A 16,565-nucleotide genomic window follows, 5' to 3' on the forward strand; every position below is an offset into this window, starting at 1 on the left:
TACACCCAGGAACGGTCACTGGTTAATGGCAAGTCAAATTCTGTATTACCCTTACATTCACACAATCAAATAATGAACTTGATGTGTGTTTTTGGAATGTGTGGCGAAGTAGGAAGTATGTGGACGAAACCTCGCACGGGGTGAAACATGGAAACGCCACCCAAATTCACGAGGGCCAGGTTTGAAGCCCCGGACCACTTCACTGCGAAGCAGATGGCTTCACAAATCATCTGCTATGCTGCTGCAATTACATTAGTATGGTAAAATTTCCGATTCCCAAAACTAATAGTGTAATTACAGTCAATGTAGAAGTATGAAAGCAGCACTTTGATTTGGAGTCTTGTCATTTCACATGTTGTAAATCATTGCTATAATAAAATCACAAGACTGTGCTAGAAATGGAGAGTGACATCTACAATTCTTGTGGTATTTGCTGGGGTATCTCACTTATAGAAAGTTGGAAAAGTTCTGTAATGGTTTACAGGTAAAGTCAGTGGATGTCCATGGACTGCTATGGTAAGCAAGGAATTTGAAAACTCACTTGCTGCCCAAAAGTTACACATGCACGGGCGTTGACGAAAACAGGATGTTAATAAAGAAGGCAACATTTTACTGTACATGTCAAATTTATTCAAAATATTTAGTAGCGTTTATTACTTTGTGTGCTGGCATAATCATACATTAGTTTGGATCATACAGTGAGTGGAGCAGACAAAAAGTTTATCCCCCCCAAAAAAAGAGACCATTTTAGGATTTGGCATTAATAAGAATGTTATACAAGATTTTTTTTTTTTTTTTGCAAAGCAGTGAAACAACAAAGTTTACTCTGGCAGAGTTAACAGACAAGGAGGTATGACTCTTAAGTCTCTTCATATTGCTATGCGACAAGGCACATTTAACTATTCTACATGCTTTGCCTCCCAAAATGTTTTACATCATCAAACTTTGCTTCGACATTTCATTGATCAAAGAACACAAACTGTACAAGTTGCCCTCCTCAAATCAAATAAAATCAGATCAAAACAAAAAAAAGCTGAAGAAATTATACAACAGATAATCATAAATCAAACAGTACTTTGGCTTTTAAATGAAGCAGCAGTCTTGGCATATTGCACCCGCTTCTGAGTGAGGTCTGCAAAAACAACGACCCTTGGAACAATTTTGGCAAACCTTTCAAACTTAGCATTGAGTTTTGAATGGGGTTTTGCTGAGTTGGGATTTCGTGTATACATTTTTCATTTCTGATCTATTACAGGAGCTTCTGTTACATATATTTTTCTCTGACTGTATATGAGCATAAAGATTTAAATGGTATTTTGAGGGCACCAAGTATGGGACATCCCTGAACCCGCAACGCTTCAAGCGGCGGGTGAACGACTGTCGCCACTTATATTACACGTGATGAAAAATACGTCATTCTTTTAATATTCATATCCCTAATAATTTTGACGAGTAATGTTTGTGTTGATGTTAAATATGGACAAAACAAACCAAGCAAAAAAAATTTGAAATAAACCCACCATAATTCAAGTGGTTTAAATCATTAGGCCTTTATGTCTATTTCAGATTCAATTAGTGATCGATAATGCTAATATCAAACCATTAATTTTTAAATTAATGGCTTTCCGTCGTGACGTCGTCTCTTTGATAGGCACATTGGTGTAAAATACAGCCTGACTTTGAGCAAAGATTAGCTGCATACCTGACCCAGGCTACAAAGAGCAGTCAGGTTGTACAAAGTAGAGAGGAGGCACAAGAAGTAAAGTAGAGAAGGCTTGTGGGAGGATGGAGTGGGACGCGTCAATCACCGTGGAGGGTAACGCTCAAACATTTAGAGACAAAAGGAAAGGCACAAGTGCAAGGCAAGCAACGACTGTCTGACAATCCTCTCCTTATCTCCGCTGGACTCGCCTCACCTCACTACATAAAGTTCAAGTTGTCCATGCGGTTTGTCCCTCATCATCAGCTCCCTCCGTGTTCGGAATACGAGCGAGCCGAATGAATATGAGGTCACTAGTACGTCCGTCTCTTAAAAGCTCAACACGTCTGTAATTGGAGTTGTTCAACATCTCTTAACCTTTTCCTTTGTTTGCTCACGAGCAATTCTCTCACAACAATTACGGAAAGCAGTGACAAGAGAAAGAAAAAAAATCAAGGAACACATACAAAAGATTGCATCCTGATTTTTCCACAATAAACACTATCTTCTCACATTGTTTGCTTTGTCATGATCCCAAATAAATCAAAAACAAACACAGACATTCCAAGAAAAACACAAATATCTGTTATTTCTTGGCCTCGCTGATAAAATCACAACATTCCAACACTATTAATCCCAAAAATATATCAATTAGTATTGCTGGATTGGTTATCTTAAAATTGGAAGCGAACAGCAGCACTACGTGGTGACAATCTGGTACATGGTTGGCTAAGGCAGAGCTGGGTTTGAGGTCAAGTGATTAGAAGATGGAGGAGAACATCAGTCTGTGTGTTTGGGTGTGTGTGTGACAGATATCGGAGGATCTGGATCAGAAATCATCTGGAGTTCAGCCTAGGAGCCGTCTGGAAGAAAAGTAGAGGAGACAAAGGTCACATTAAGAGGACATAGCAAAAGTGAAAACACCAACTTTTTCATTCTGATGTTGACTCTGAGTGACTTTCAGCTGATGTTTCATGCCAGGTTGTGATAGAAATACCATCAACAATCAGAATCAGACCAAACTGAATTGAAAGAAGCAAACAAAATAAAATAAAAACGTGCGAGACCTCCTCTGTTTACCACGGAGTTTCACATAGCCACTCTCATAATTGATTGTGTGATCAGCACAATCAGGGTTTTCAGAACTAAATGAAATGATAGTTTGTTTACATTCTTCAAAAATGGAGAATTTGACTACTTACGACAGACAGGTGCCCATTCTTAGCCTTAGCCACCAATAGCTCTGATCCAGGTGTGAAGTCAATGAACCCTTCCTTTCCTTGGCCCACTGTAAATTTTATACTAGAGGAGAAGTAGAGGAATGATTAGACGAACTCATAAAAACGGGACATTTTTAACAATAGCAACATTATCAAAGCAACTGCCATTCGGAAAGAAAACCCTATAATATGAGTTCTTATCCGCTTATCCTCACAAGGGTCGCGGAGAGTGCTGGAGCCTATCCCAGTTGGAGGCGGGGTACACCGTGAACTGGTTGCCAGCCAATCGCAGGGCACATCGAGACAAACAGCCGCAGTCACAATAACACTTGGGGGCTATTTAGAGTGTCGAAGCAATGTTGCATGTTTTTGGGATGTTGGAGGAAACCAGAGTGCACGGAGAAAAGCCACGCAGGCACAGGGAAAACATGCATTACTCCACAGAGGCGGGTCCAGGATTGAACCGGTGACCTCAGATCTGTGAGGACAACGCTTTACCAGCTGAGCCACCGTGGCACCCCAGAAAAAAAATGTATTGTGAAATTTTTTGCAAATTTAATAAAAAAAGTTTGTGGCTTTCCTAATCAAGCCAATCACTACAATGAAAACACAGCTGGACTCTAATGAAGGTGTAGAACCATCTTGAGAATGATCAGAAAAAATGAACTGCACGTGAGTTAAAAGTACAGTACAGTTCTTTACCCACTGATGAGGCAAAAGGTTATTGTTTGTGATACTGTGAGACAACATTTATGTAAATCCTCTCCCAATTCATTGTGATGGAAAATTGTTATGATTAAGTTTTAGGTTAATGTTTTTTTTTTTCTGTCATTGGCGCTTACGTTACTTTGAAGACGAAAATAAACGCTAAAAACCATCAATGCAAAGGTGAAAACAACCGTTCACCTTGTCAGCATTCTCAATTTTGGCATCAAAGTATTTTATTATTTCACTCATCCAATTGACTGAGCGTTGACTTCAGTCAAGTTCCGCGAGGTGGAGGCTGAGGCTTGGAGCACGCCAGATGCTACACATCATGAAAGCCTCCTATGTAAAATTCAATCTTATTTCAAGTGTTGCACTGAGGCGATTGTCTTAACCAGATTAAGACCCTTTTTTTTTTGCCCCCATTCCCGTTGGGCACAAACACGTCTCCATGTGTGTTCTTCGTGGTTGGTTTTTGGTTGTTCTTCTTCATGGTTGGCGTACTAGGCATTGAAAATTGGAACCAAAATTTTAAAATTTGAATGATTCCAGAAGAACTGGAACGCTAGTTCTAGTTCCAATTGGTTCTTGATTCTCGATGCCCACACAGCAATGTCCTTTATATAATGATTGTGGTTTTTACTGCAGTATTGCCATTGGGATCAGAGGTCATGGGCATTAAATATTGCATTTTTGCCCTTGTGACTGAGACGCCAAGATTTCTACTAACTCTTTGAATGTTTGGAGGACTTTATAGAGACGATGAAATCCCTCAATTTCTTTCAATTGTACAGTGATGGACATTCTTAAACTGTTGGACTATTTGCTCACACAATTGTTCACAAAGTGGTGAACTGCACCCATCCATGCTTGTGAAGAACTGAGCCTTTTGGAGATCCTCATTTTATACCCAATCTTAAACATTCAAATGTTTCCAATTAACCTTTTCACCAGTGGAATGGTGCAAACTGGTATTTTTTTCAAACAACTTCTTCAACTTCCAAGTCTTTTGTTGGCCTTCTTGTAGCCTTTTTGGTTTGTTTTGCAGGCATCATACTCAAAATGAGAGAATATTTACAACATAGTGGCAATGTTTATCAGTTTGAAGGTTAAATATTTTTGTAATGTATTCAATTTAATATAATTTGTCAAGGATTTGTGTGGCGTTTGCATGTTCTCCCCATGCCTCCAGAGTTTTCTCCGGGCACTCAGTTTCCTCCCACATCCCCAAAACATGTATGGTACGATAATTGAATAACTTAAATAGTCCGTAGGTGTGAATGTGAGCGCGAATGTTTGTTTCTATGTGCCCTGCAATTGGCTGGCAGCAATTTCAGGGTGTAGCCCGCCTCCTGCCCGAAGGTAGCTGGGATAGGCTCAGGCACCCCTGCGACCGTTGCGAGGATAAGCGACTCAGAAAGTGGATGGATGATGGATGGACAACATCCCAAATTCTTGATTTCTCCATCAAGTGATGAGAAACCCAAACCGGGTAAAGTGAGAAAATATTAATATTTTGGATATAATTTACATGTACACATGGGAGTTACAGTATGTTTAATTGGGGGTAGTATTATGAGATGGTCTTTATGAAAAAAAAAATCTGTCCTAGTTTAGAGTATATGGAAATAGTGTTTTCAAAATTCCTAATCAATTGGTACATTCTTAGGCAACATGATAAACAGCAAAAACAAAAGTATTTTTATGCCTTTTGAATTGAAAATTTAAAGTAAACAGTCCTTTTTGTTCCTTATTATTTTAGAACAAACACTGATAATGGCATAATGAGTGCTCTCACAAATGGTTGAAGTTCTTACCTGCCCTGGTTGATGTTGATGCTGTTTACTTTGTCAGCACATATGGCAATCTTGGTCAAGGTCTCAATCACGTGTTCACTTTGTAGAACCACATCTCCCTGTGGAATTTAAACCCAAATATGAAGTCATTGTGTGATACAAAGCATGCTCTGCCCAGTTCTTTTCCCCACTACCTTCTGTTTGTTATCATCACTGGGCACGTGCAGAACAAACAGGCCATCGCTGAGAGAGCTGACAGAGATACCTGTGCAAAAAGTTTGAATGAACAAGGGCCTGTTGCTAAATTTATCATCGATCAGTTGACTTCTGACCTTTCAGAGCAACATAGTCAATGCGTTGCTTGAGCTTGGCATCCTCTACAATAATGGCACAGTTTGCCGTAAGCAACAGCTGCCGTGGACGGGCTTTATAGCCCTTTCTATCGTACTTTGTGACGGGCACTGCATACTAGAAAGAAGAGTGGATTAGTAAGTAGTTGCATCCAGCTACTGGTCGCACTGGAAACAGACTCCACTAACCTTCAACTTCTCGTTTCCTAGAGTCTGCAAAACCTTGGGATTTATGTTCTCGCCATCTGAAGAGAGTTGAAAAGTCAGCAAATACTACTGAGTGTATTTTGTGAATATGCTGAATTTTTATTTGAGGACACCAACCCAGTCTAGTGCTGACAAACAGCTTGGGTACACTTTGTGGGTAGTTGTCTTTCTTTTCTTTGAATATCTCACTTGCGATCATCTTCTGCTCCATCTTGCCAAATGGGATCGAAAAATAAAGATGATGGTCAAGTAATTTAAGTCACACTCTGATACATAATGTTAAGGTGGTTCAACAAGCCTCACCTGGTGTTTCCACTCTGGGCTGATCTTCTTGCAGTAGATCCACACCATGTTCTGCATGCAGAGCTTGCGCAAATGTTCTGAAGCCTAAAAAGACAGATAGTGAGTGTGTATACATGGTCACAGGCTTGTTTATAAGATCTTCCTCCGATTGCAAAAATCTGAATTTTACGTTTGTTGTTCTGTAGAGCACATCTTTTAGGCAGTGATGTCACCCAAATCTAGTTTTCCACCATGCTTCAAAGCACTGTGCGTGTGTAATTCCTACCTCTGTAAGAGCTGCTGGTGGCACAGGCCAACTTTTGTCCAGAACGTTCTTTGGTAGGTTCCTGCGCAGCTTCATGAGAAAGGAGTAGCGAACATAATCAAGGAAATACTCATTCTCTGGACAGCGCTCCTTGTGGCGGTAAATGAAGCCTTTGATGAACCTAGGTGAGATTGAGAGAAATCTCATTATAGGGGTACCTTGATTTACGAGTTTAATTCATCCCATGACCAAAATCCCAATTTAATTTACTCACATTGAATCAATTTTACCTAATGCCACGAAACCGAGCATCAGTTTAGGCGTGGCAATGATACCGATATTTGGACTAATATATGGAGAAATATTTAATATGACTTTCTGAACATGGCTTGACAGAACATGTGAAATCATTCAAATAATTTTTCTGCGCCTCTCTACCTGCGGATAGTGTCAGCAGCCTGCCGTCTGTGTTTGGCCCTCCTCCTGCCTAAAATCCCCCTCCACCATGCCTGAACAGCAATAGCTGATAAAGACACACAAGAGATATTTTTATAGCGATCCAATACATCATATAGCATACAAGTCAGGAAAAGAACTCTTCACCTGAAGTTCTAAGTTTTTGGTACTTGGACCTCTGGCTGTAACCCCTCCATTCTGCCTCCAACATGGTGGCTGTGGAGAGGAAGAGAGGAAGCAAAAAAATAAAAAGATTAAATTCAAGATGCAATACTTACTTAACAAGCCAAATTAACCAGATTATAGAGGTTTCCAGTCAGCCTAAAATTTAGAATACAGTGGTACCTCTACTTTCGAACATCTCTAGTAACGAAAAATACCTGTTAAGAAATGCTTTCTCGAAAAAAATAAGCACTGGATTCCCCAAACTCCACAGAACGTAAACATCCTATATCTTGGTTTGTGCAGCGCGATAAAGCTGCTCTCCCATTGGCTCTCACCGGAGCATCTTCCTGGCATCCCATTAGCTAGGAGGGATGTCAATCTTTACCCATGATCCTTTTTGTTTCTCTTAGACATTCGACTGTCACCAAATCACGCTTGCACTGTCACAAGCTAATGCACATTGGAAAAGTACAACTTTTTTGTTTGTGTTGTTCTCAAATTTATTCATTTCTTTACCATGGGCCCCAAGAAACTTTAATGGATTGAAGTTGTGTGGATGCGTACGTTCGTACATGTTTTCTCTCAGCAGTCAAAGTTTGCTTCCTCCTTGTTCCCCACGATGCCTTTTGCTTGTCACTCACCCTTCTCGTCGCCCAATGGTAAATGAACATATTTTTTTCATTATTCTTTACATTATGTACTTTGAATGCATATTTTGGGGGGGATGTGTGTGTTGTGGGGGCAGGGGCAGATGGCTTGGAATAGATTAGGCTGTTAATATGTAAAATGGGCTTCTTACGAAAAATTCACTTAATGAAACGACTTCCGGTATTGATTAATTTTGTAAGTAGAGGTACCACTCTAAATGCTTTTACATTAAATAACACCAAGGGGTAAGACATCACAGAGTACAAAGATAGCGATGGTGCTACAATATTTCAGCAAGTAAAACATTTTTCTTATGAATAATAATACTTGCAACTTCAATTTTCCCATATGTTGATTTCATAAAACAGGACTACAGATAAGAAGGATATAGTTGTGTGCAGAAAGGCTTATATAATTTAAATAATATATTGTGGATATTGTGAAAGCGTATAATCAGCATTTCAAAGGGTTCTCACCAAGACTGTGCTTCCTGGTTTCTAGGGCCTCTTCAGTGGCAAATAAGGTCTTCGGGAAACGGATGAAAATTTTTGACCTGCAAAGTGGAGTTTCCACACGTTTCTGACCATGCCATTAGTTTTCCCATCTGAGCGTGTGTGTCAGTGTGTGGTAATGACCTCCCCAGCTTGTAGTCTTCAGGCTTGTACCCCAGGTGCTTGACCAAAGTAGCAACTCCATCAGACAGTTTGCCATCCCAGTTTGGCCAAGTCTCTGGGCACAGGGACTTGTACCTAAACATAATAAAATAACGGATTTTTTACAACTAAAACCTCAATATAATGACTATAAGATGTGTACCTACCACAACTGTAAAGGTATTACATTGTAAATTGAATTAAAAAATGTCTCTCAAAATGGGTCTGGTTGCAATTACCTAAAGCCCATGGCATCATATACTGTATTTTCTGTACAATAGACACCTGTGAATCCCTGTTCATGCATTGAGTGGGGTTAAACCAGACTGCACCTTGGTATTCACCATAAGAACCTAATACCCATGGAGTAATAGAGTGTGAAGGATGTCAAAGACGTAGAGTTCATTCAATTATCAAAGTATCAAATTTAATTAATTTAATATTTTCATGCCAGCATGGTGGATCTGCTGGAAAGTGTTGGCCTCACAGTTCTGAGGTCCTGGGTTCAATCCTGGACCCGCCTGTGTGGAGTTTGCACGTTCTTCCCGTGCCTGCGTGGGTTTTCTCCAGGCACTCCGGTTTCCTCCCGCATCCCAAAAACATGCAACATTGCTTGGACACTCTAAAGTGGCCCAAGGTGTGATTGTGAGTGCGGCTGTTTGTCTTGATGTGTCCTGTGATTGGCTGGCAACCAGTTCAGGTGTACCCCTGCCTCCTGCCCGTTGACAGCTGGGATAGGCTCCAGCACTCCCTGCGATCCTTGGATGGAAAATAGATGGATAATATTTTCATTTCAAATTACTTAAGTCTGTTAATGTCACAATAATGACAGATAATTATTTAGATAATTTGATATTATTTTGTATGAGGTTGGCCCCACGGTGGCGTAGTCATGAACGTTGGTCTCACAGTTCTGAGGACCAGGGTTCAAATCCTAGCCCCGCCAGTGTGGAGTTTGCATGTTCTTCCAGTGCCTGCGTGGGTTTTCTCCAGCTCCAGTTTCTTCCCACATCCCACAAACATGCATAAATTGCAGACTATGAATTGTCGCTTGGTGTGATTGTGAGTGTCACTGTTGTCTGTCTCCATGTGCCCTGCAATTGGCTGGTGACATGTTCAGGGTTTACCCCGCCTCCTGCTCGATGACAGCTGGGATTGGCTCCGGCACTCCCGCAACCCTTGTGAGATTAAGCAGCTGAGAAAATTGATGGATGGATTCTTTTAGGTCAAAAGTTTACATACATTTTCTTTGTACCAAGTAGCATTTCCTTTGAACTGCATGACTTGGGTCAAACATTTTAGGTAGCCTTCCACAAGCTTTTGACAGTACTCTGCTGGAATCCTGGCCCATTCCTCCTGACAGAACTGGTGGAAATGAGTCAGGTTTGTCGGTTACCTTGCTTGCACACTCCTTTTCAGATCTGTCCATACATTATTGATGAGTTTTAGATCAGGGCTTTGTAATGGCCACTCCAAGACAAGGCTTCCTGGCTGATGTCTTGAGACAATGCCGTAATATATCCATGTGATGTTCTTTCTTCGTGGTGCAATCTATTTTATGAAGAGCTCCAGTTCCTGCTGCAGCAAGACAGGTCCACAACATGTTGCTTCAACCTCCATGCTTCACATTTGGTATGCTGTTCTCGGGTCTACAAGCTTCCTCCTTTTTCCTCCAGATGTAATATTCTTCACTATGGCCAAACAGCTCCACTTTACTTTCATCAGACCACAGGACATGTCTCCAAAAGTTAAGATCTTGGTTTTGGTGTTTATTTATTTTTATGCATCTTTAGGAGTAATTGCTTCATTCTCGGTGAGTGGCTTTTCAGCCATGTCGCTGTTGGACCCGTTTCACCGTGGATAGTGAAAAATTCTTACCAGCTTCATTCAGCTTCTTTGCAAGGTCTTTTGATTTTGTTCGGGGGTTGAGTCGCATATTTCAAACCAAAATACGTTCATCTCTGTGACACAGAGCCAGTCTGCTTTCTGTGTGGTGTGATGGTTGGATATTTCCATGATGTTTATACTTGAGTACAATTGTTTGAACAAATGAACATGGCCTTCAATAATCCAGAAATTGCACTCAAGGATGAGCCACAGTTCTTTCTCTGATTTCCTGCCCAATTTCTTTTGATTTACCCATGATTTTAAATGAGGAAGCAGAGTGTTTGAGGTATGGCCTTAAATACATCCCCAAATATGCATGAATTAACTCACACTCAGTTAACCTATCAGGAGCTTCCAAAGCCTTGACCCTATCATCTAGGCTTTCCCGTATTCTTTAAAAATATCGTACTTTATCTGTACGTAAAGTTTTTATCTTGAAGAAAATAATGAAAAATTCTCCAAGAAATTCTCTATGATTATTGTGGCATTTAACAAAATTATTTAATTTTGGTGATCCTGACTGATTTGAAACAGAAGAGGTTTCATTTGACTTGACTTCAGACAGTGGGACAAAAAATTAAACGTGTGTTTTTTAATAGTGTATGTAAACGTCTGGCTTCAACTATATGTGTTTCATGTTCGTAGCATTGAGGGGAAAAAATACCATGAGGAAAAACTTTACTATTTAAAACATAACATTGAAAGAACAGCTCTGAATGTGTGTCATTTGAAAGGATAAACTTGCAGACTTTTCCAGTGATTCTTCTCATGTTTTGTAGTGTTTAAAGACGATTTCCATGTTCAATGTTCTATGTTCAAAATAGCGCACGCAATGTTTGACTAAGATTTGGCTAGTGGCTCCATCACGTGTGTATTGTGTACTGGCTCGAGGGAGGAGGAAATTGGTGAAATGTTTTCTTAAAGATAAACAAGAAAGAAAACAAAATTCTCTCATCACCTCTGTAAGAAGACCTCATAGCGTCGTCTGTAAGCAAAGCCAGCTCGCCGTACTCTCAGATTCTCCATCAGTCCCAGGTACTTGACCTGGTGACGGATCAGAACATCGTCAAAGCGACCTGGTAACAAGAGGAGGTGGAAGAATGATTAGATTCAGGTCACAGTAGTCTGAGAAAAATGTAAAGCCTGTTGCAAAGAATGAACAAGCAAAAACCAGCTGGAGGAGTGACAAAGAAAAAAAGTGTGATCCAACAAAAGGACAACTGTTGAGGCAAACAAAGGCCAATGTCTTGTTGACAACTACAAGGAGACTACACCGTGGCCCATTATGTGTCAAGAAACATTCCTTTGGATGGAATCATCATAAGCACAGGATTAACATGACATCTATTGAGAAAATATTAGTTTGTGGAAGTTGTTGAGCTGCTTTTCCTGTGTTTATGAGCGTGGTTACATGAAGCTGGCATCATACGTTTGAAGCTCATCACCTGATCAAATGTCATTGTATGAGGGCATAACTCGTAACAAAAAAATGCTAAATTCCCACCTCATGCTGTGCAGTCCTGCTATTCTTCATATACAATCCCAATACAAAATCTGGAAACACGTTGAATAGCATGACAAAAAAATGCCCAGACTTTGAACTAGTTCTGTTACAATGCAGAAAGGCCCATTTCTCAACCATTCATAAACTATAAACACGCTTCTTGTGAATGTGTTAATTGCAGAATACAAAATCTCCTGTACATTGTATATAAACACACTTGCTTTATCTTGTATCTGTAAATCAGTAGATATAAAATACTGAAGAAGAAATCACAGGAATCACTCAGGTGGATTATATTTTGTTCAGACGGTGTAAGGTAATGATAAGGTAATGGTGGGGGAGAGTGTAGCTTGACAGCATAGGATGGTGGTGTGTAAGATGACTCTGATAGTGGGTAGGAAGGTTAAGAAGACAAAAGTAGAGCAGAGAATCAGATGGTGGAAGTTGAGAAAGTAAGAATGTTGTGTGGCCTTTTGGAAAGAAGTGAGACGGGCTCTAGATGGAGAGGAAGAGCTCCCGGCAGACTGGAATACGACTGCCAAGTTACTCAGAGAGGCAGGCAGGAGAGTACTAGAGGTGCCTTCTGGGAGTAAAGGGAAGAAGGAGACTTGGTGATGGAACCCCAAAATACAGGAAGTCATCCAAGGAAAGAGATTAGCAAAGAAGAGGTGGGACATGGAGAGGACTGAGGAGAGATGGAAGGAATAGATTGAGATGCGACATAGGGAAAAGGTAGAGGTGGAGAAGGCTAAACAAGAGGCATATGACGACATGTACACCAGGTTGGATACGAAAGAAGGAGAAAAAGATCTGTACAGGTTGGCAAGACAGAGGGATAGAGATGGGAAGGATATGCAGCAAGTAAAGGTGATTAAGAATAGCCATGGAAATAAGTCGACTGGTTCCAGTAGTGTGCTACGTAGATGGAAAGAGTACTTTGAGAAATTAATGAATGAAGAAAATGGGAGAGAAGGTAGAGTAGAAGAGGCAAGGATGAATGACCGGGAAGCGGCAATGATTACTCAGGGGTAAGTTAGAAAGGCACTGAACAGAATAAAAAAATGGAAAGACAGTTGGTTCTGATGACATACCAGTGGAGGTGTGGAAGCAATTTTGAGAGGTGGCTGTGGAGTTTTTGACCAACTTATTCAATAGAATATTAGCGGGAGAGAAGATGCCAGAAGAATGGCGGAAAAGTGTGCTAGTCCCCATTTTTAAGAACAAAGACAATGTTCAGAGTTGTGGAAACTATAGAGGAATAAAGATGATGAGCCACACAATGAAGTTATGGGAAAGAGTAGTGGAGGCTAGACTCACGACTGAAGTAAGTATCTGGGAGCAACAGTATGGTTTCATGCCTAGAAAGAGTACCACAGATGCATTATTTGCCTTGAGGATGCTCGTGGAAAAGTACAGAGAAGGTCAGAAGGAGCTACATTGTGTCTTTGTGGATCTAGAGAAAGCCTATGACAGAGTACCAAGAGAGGAACTGTGGTACTGCATGCGGAAGTCTGGTGTGGCAGAGAATTATGTTAGAATAGTACAGGACATGTATGAGGGCAGCAGAACAGTGGTGACCTGTGCCGTAGGTGTGTCAGAAGAATTTAAGGTGGAAATGGGACTGCGCCCTTCCTGTTTGCGGTAGTGATGGATAGGCTGACAGATGAGGTTAGACTGGAATCCCCTTGGACTGTGATATTTGCAGATATTATGATCTGCAGTGAAAGTAGGGAGCAGGCGGAGGAACAATTAGAAAGATGGGGACACGCACTGGAAAGGAGAGGAATGAAGATTAGATGAAGTAAAACAGAATATTTGTGCATGAATGTGAGGTGCGGAGGAAGAGTGAAGCTCCAGGAAGATGAAATAGCAAGGTTGGACGACTTCAAATATTTGGGGTCAACAATACAGAGCAATGTAAAGTGTGGTAAGGAAGTGAAGAAACGGGTCCAAGCGGGATGGAACAGTTGGCAGAAGGTGTCTGGTGTTCTATGTGACAGAAGAGTCTCCGCTAGGATGAAGGGCAAAGTTTATAAAACAGTGGTGAGGCCGGCCATGATGTACAGATTAGAGATGGTGGCACTGAAGAAACAACAGGAAGAAGAGCTGGAAGTAGCAAAAATGAAGATGCTGAGGTTCTCGCTTGGAGTGAACAAGTTGGATGAGTTCATTAGAGGGACATCCAAATTTGGATGTTTTGGAGACAAGCTTAGAGAGAGCAGACTTAGATGGTTTGGACATGTTCAGAGGCGATAGTGAGTATATTGGTAGAAGGGTGCTGAGGATGGAGCTTCCAGGCAAAAGAGCGAGAGGAAGACCAAAGAAAAGGTTGATGGATGTTGTAAGGGAGGACATGAGGACCGTGGGTGTTAGAGAGGAAGATGCATGAGATATGGTTAGATGGAAAAAGATGACACGCTGTGGCGACCCCTCACGGGACACGCCGAAAGGAAAAGAAGAAGAAGAAGAAATCACACGAATATAGCCAGAGGGAAATGATAAAGTGATAAGTATTTGATCAGATACATGTAATTATCAAGACATTTTCAATCCAATAATTCACTTGCTGACCCACATTTTACATAAAAAAACAAGATCGGACTTCATACTTGCTTGCTTGGAGTAATTTTTGATCTCTAATAAATAAAGTAAATAAATCAAGATCCTGGAGCTACTTCCGAAGGGACAGCATGTGAAAGAAACTGCCATCATTGTATCTGTGGGAGACATTTTCTCATGGTACATGTACGTACACTGGATCTAGAGATACTACCTGTATCTACAAGGTGTCCATAAAGTCTCTTTTAACATTTCAAAAATTTATTAAAAATACAATTGATTCGATATTTTATTCAGATTTGTTCTATTGTATACAGTGTTTATTAAAGTATATATTTTTTTTACCACTTTTATTACACTTTACATGGGCACCATTAGTTGCACGAAGCATGCATGCAGCCCTATGGGGGCACAAACCAGTGCAATCTGTAGGCCGGTCCCAAGCCCGGATAAATGCAGAGGGTTGCGTCAGGAAGGGCATCCGGCGTAAAAACTGTGCCAAACAAATATGAGCGTTCATCTAAAGAATCCCATACCGGATCGGTCGTGGCCCGGGTTAACAACGCCCGCCCCCGGCACTGCTAACCTGCAGGGCGTCGGTAGAAATTCAGCTACTGTGGGTCGAAGACAAAGAAGAGGAGGAAACCGGATCCAGCGTCAGAAGAAAAAAAGGAATGCACAGAGCCTACAACTGAGTGTAGGGACTTTGAATGTTGGGACTATGACAGGAAAAGCTCAGGAGTTGGTTGACATGATGATTAGGAGAAAGGTTGATATTCTGTGCATCCAAGAGAGCAGGTGGAAAGGTAGTAAGGCTAGAAGTTTGGGAGCAGGGTTTAAATTATTCTACCACGGAGTAGATGGGAAGAGAAATTGAGTAGGGGTTATTTTAAAGGAAGAGCTGGCTAAGAATGTCTTGGAGGTGAAAAGAGTATCAGATCGAGTGATGAGACTAAAATTTGAAATTGAGGGTGTTATGTATAATGTGGTTAGCGGCTATGCACCACAGGTAGGATGTGACCTAGAGTTGAAAGAGAAATTCTGGAAGGAACTAGATGAGTAGTTCTGAGCATCCCAGACAGCGAGAGAGTTGTGATTGGTGCAGATTGTAATGGACATATTGGTAAAGGAAACAGGGGCGATGAAGAAGTGATGGGTAAGTACGGCATCCAGGAAAGGAACTTTGAAGGGCAGATGGTGGTGGACTTTGCAAAAAGGATGGAGATGGCTGTAGTGAACACTTATTTCCAAAAGAGGGAGGAACATATAGTGACCTACAAGAGCGGCGGTACAACCACGCAGGTGGATTATATTTTGTGCAGACGATGTAATCTGAAGGAGGTTACTGACTGTAAAGTAGTGGTAGGGGAGAGTGTAGCTCGACAGCATAGGATGGTAGTATGTAGGATGATTCTGGTGGTGGGTAGGAAGATTAAGAAGACAAAGGTAGAGCAGAGAACCAGGTGGTGGAAGCTGAGAAAGGAAGAATGTTGTGCGGCCTTCCGGAAAGAGGTGAGACAGGCTCTCGATGGACAACCGAAGCTCCCGGAAGACTGGACGACGACAGCCAAGGTGATCAGAGAGACAGGCAGGAGAGTACTTGGTGTGTCATCTGGTAGGAAAGGGGAGAAGGAGACTTGGTGGTGGAACCCCATAATACAGGGAGTCATACAAGGAAAGAGATTAGCGAAGAAGAAGTGGGATACTGAGAGGACTGAGGAGAGGCGAAAGGAGTACATCGAGATGCGACGTAGGGCAAAGGTAGAGGTGGCAAAGGCTAAACAAGAGGCATATGAAGACATGTACACCAGGTTGGACACGAAAGAAGGAGAAAAGGATCTCTACAGGTTGGCCAGACAGAGGGATAGAGATGGGAAGGATGTGCAGAAGGTTAGGGTGATTAAGGATAGAGATGGAAATGTGTTGACTGGTGCCGGTAGTGTGCTAAATAGATGGAAAGAATACTTTGAGAAGTTGATGAATGAAGAAAATGAGAGAGAAGGAAGAGTTGAAGAGGCAAGAGTGAAGGACCAGGAAGTGGAAATGATTACTAAGGGGGAAGTCAGAAAGGCATTACAAAGGATGAAAAATGGGAAGGCAGTTGGTCCTGATGACATACCGGTAGAGGTATGGAAGCAATTTGGAGAGATGGCTGTGGAGTTTTTGACC

At 41.3% G+C, this 16,565-nt stretch overlaps 1 protein-coding gene across 4 annotated transcripts in view; it reads right to left on the minus strand.

The window, feature by feature from the left end:
- Positions 1-597: 597 nt before the first annotated feature.
- LOC133504291 (unconventional myosin-Ic-like) overlaps positions 598-16,565 on the minus strand; it is a 92,992-nt gene continuing 77,024 nt past the window's right edge. For 3 of the 4 annotated variants that reach the window (XM_061826389.1, XM_061826390.1, XM_061826391.1), the window contains exons 19-32: positions 11,292-11,409; positions 8,429-8,542; positions 8,270-8,346; positions 7,128-7,196; positions 6,963-7,047; positions 6,546-6,705; positions 6,281-6,364; positions 6,095-6,188; positions 5,960-6,015; positions 5,753-5,888; positions 5,615-5,685; positions 5,442-5,539; positions 2,902-3,001; positions 598-2,562 (exon numbers count right to left, since the gene is read on the minus strand). In XM_061826389.1, coding sequence (XP_061682373.1) covers positions 2,536-2,562; positions 2,902-3,001; positions 5,442-5,539; positions 5,615-5,685; positions 5,753-5,888; positions 5,960-6,015; positions 6,095-6,188; positions 6,281-6,364; positions 6,546-6,705; positions 6,963-7,047; positions 7,128-7,196; positions 8,270-8,346; positions 8,429-8,542; positions 11,292-11,409 — 1,289 coding nt within the window. In that variant the 3' untranslated portion in view covers positions 598-2,535. The remainder of the gene's footprint in view (positions 2,563-2,901; positions 3,002-5,441; positions 5,540-5,614; positions 5,686-5,752; positions 5,889-5,959; positions 6,016-6,094; positions 6,189-6,280; positions 6,365-6,545; positions 6,706-6,962; positions 7,048-7,127; positions 7,197-8,269; positions 8,347-8,428; positions 8,543-11,291; positions 11,410-16,565) is intronic. The other variant, XM_061826392.1, reaches the window with a different exon arrangement.

This window comes from Syngnathoides biaculeatus, chromosome 8, assembly GCF_019802595.1.
Source record: "Syngnathoides biaculeatus isolate LvHL_M chromosome 8, ASM1980259v1, whole genome shotgun sequence".
Lineage (NCBI taxonomy): Eukaryota > Metazoa > Chordata > Actinopteri > Syngnathiformes > Syngnathidae > Syngnathoides > Syngnathoides biaculeatus.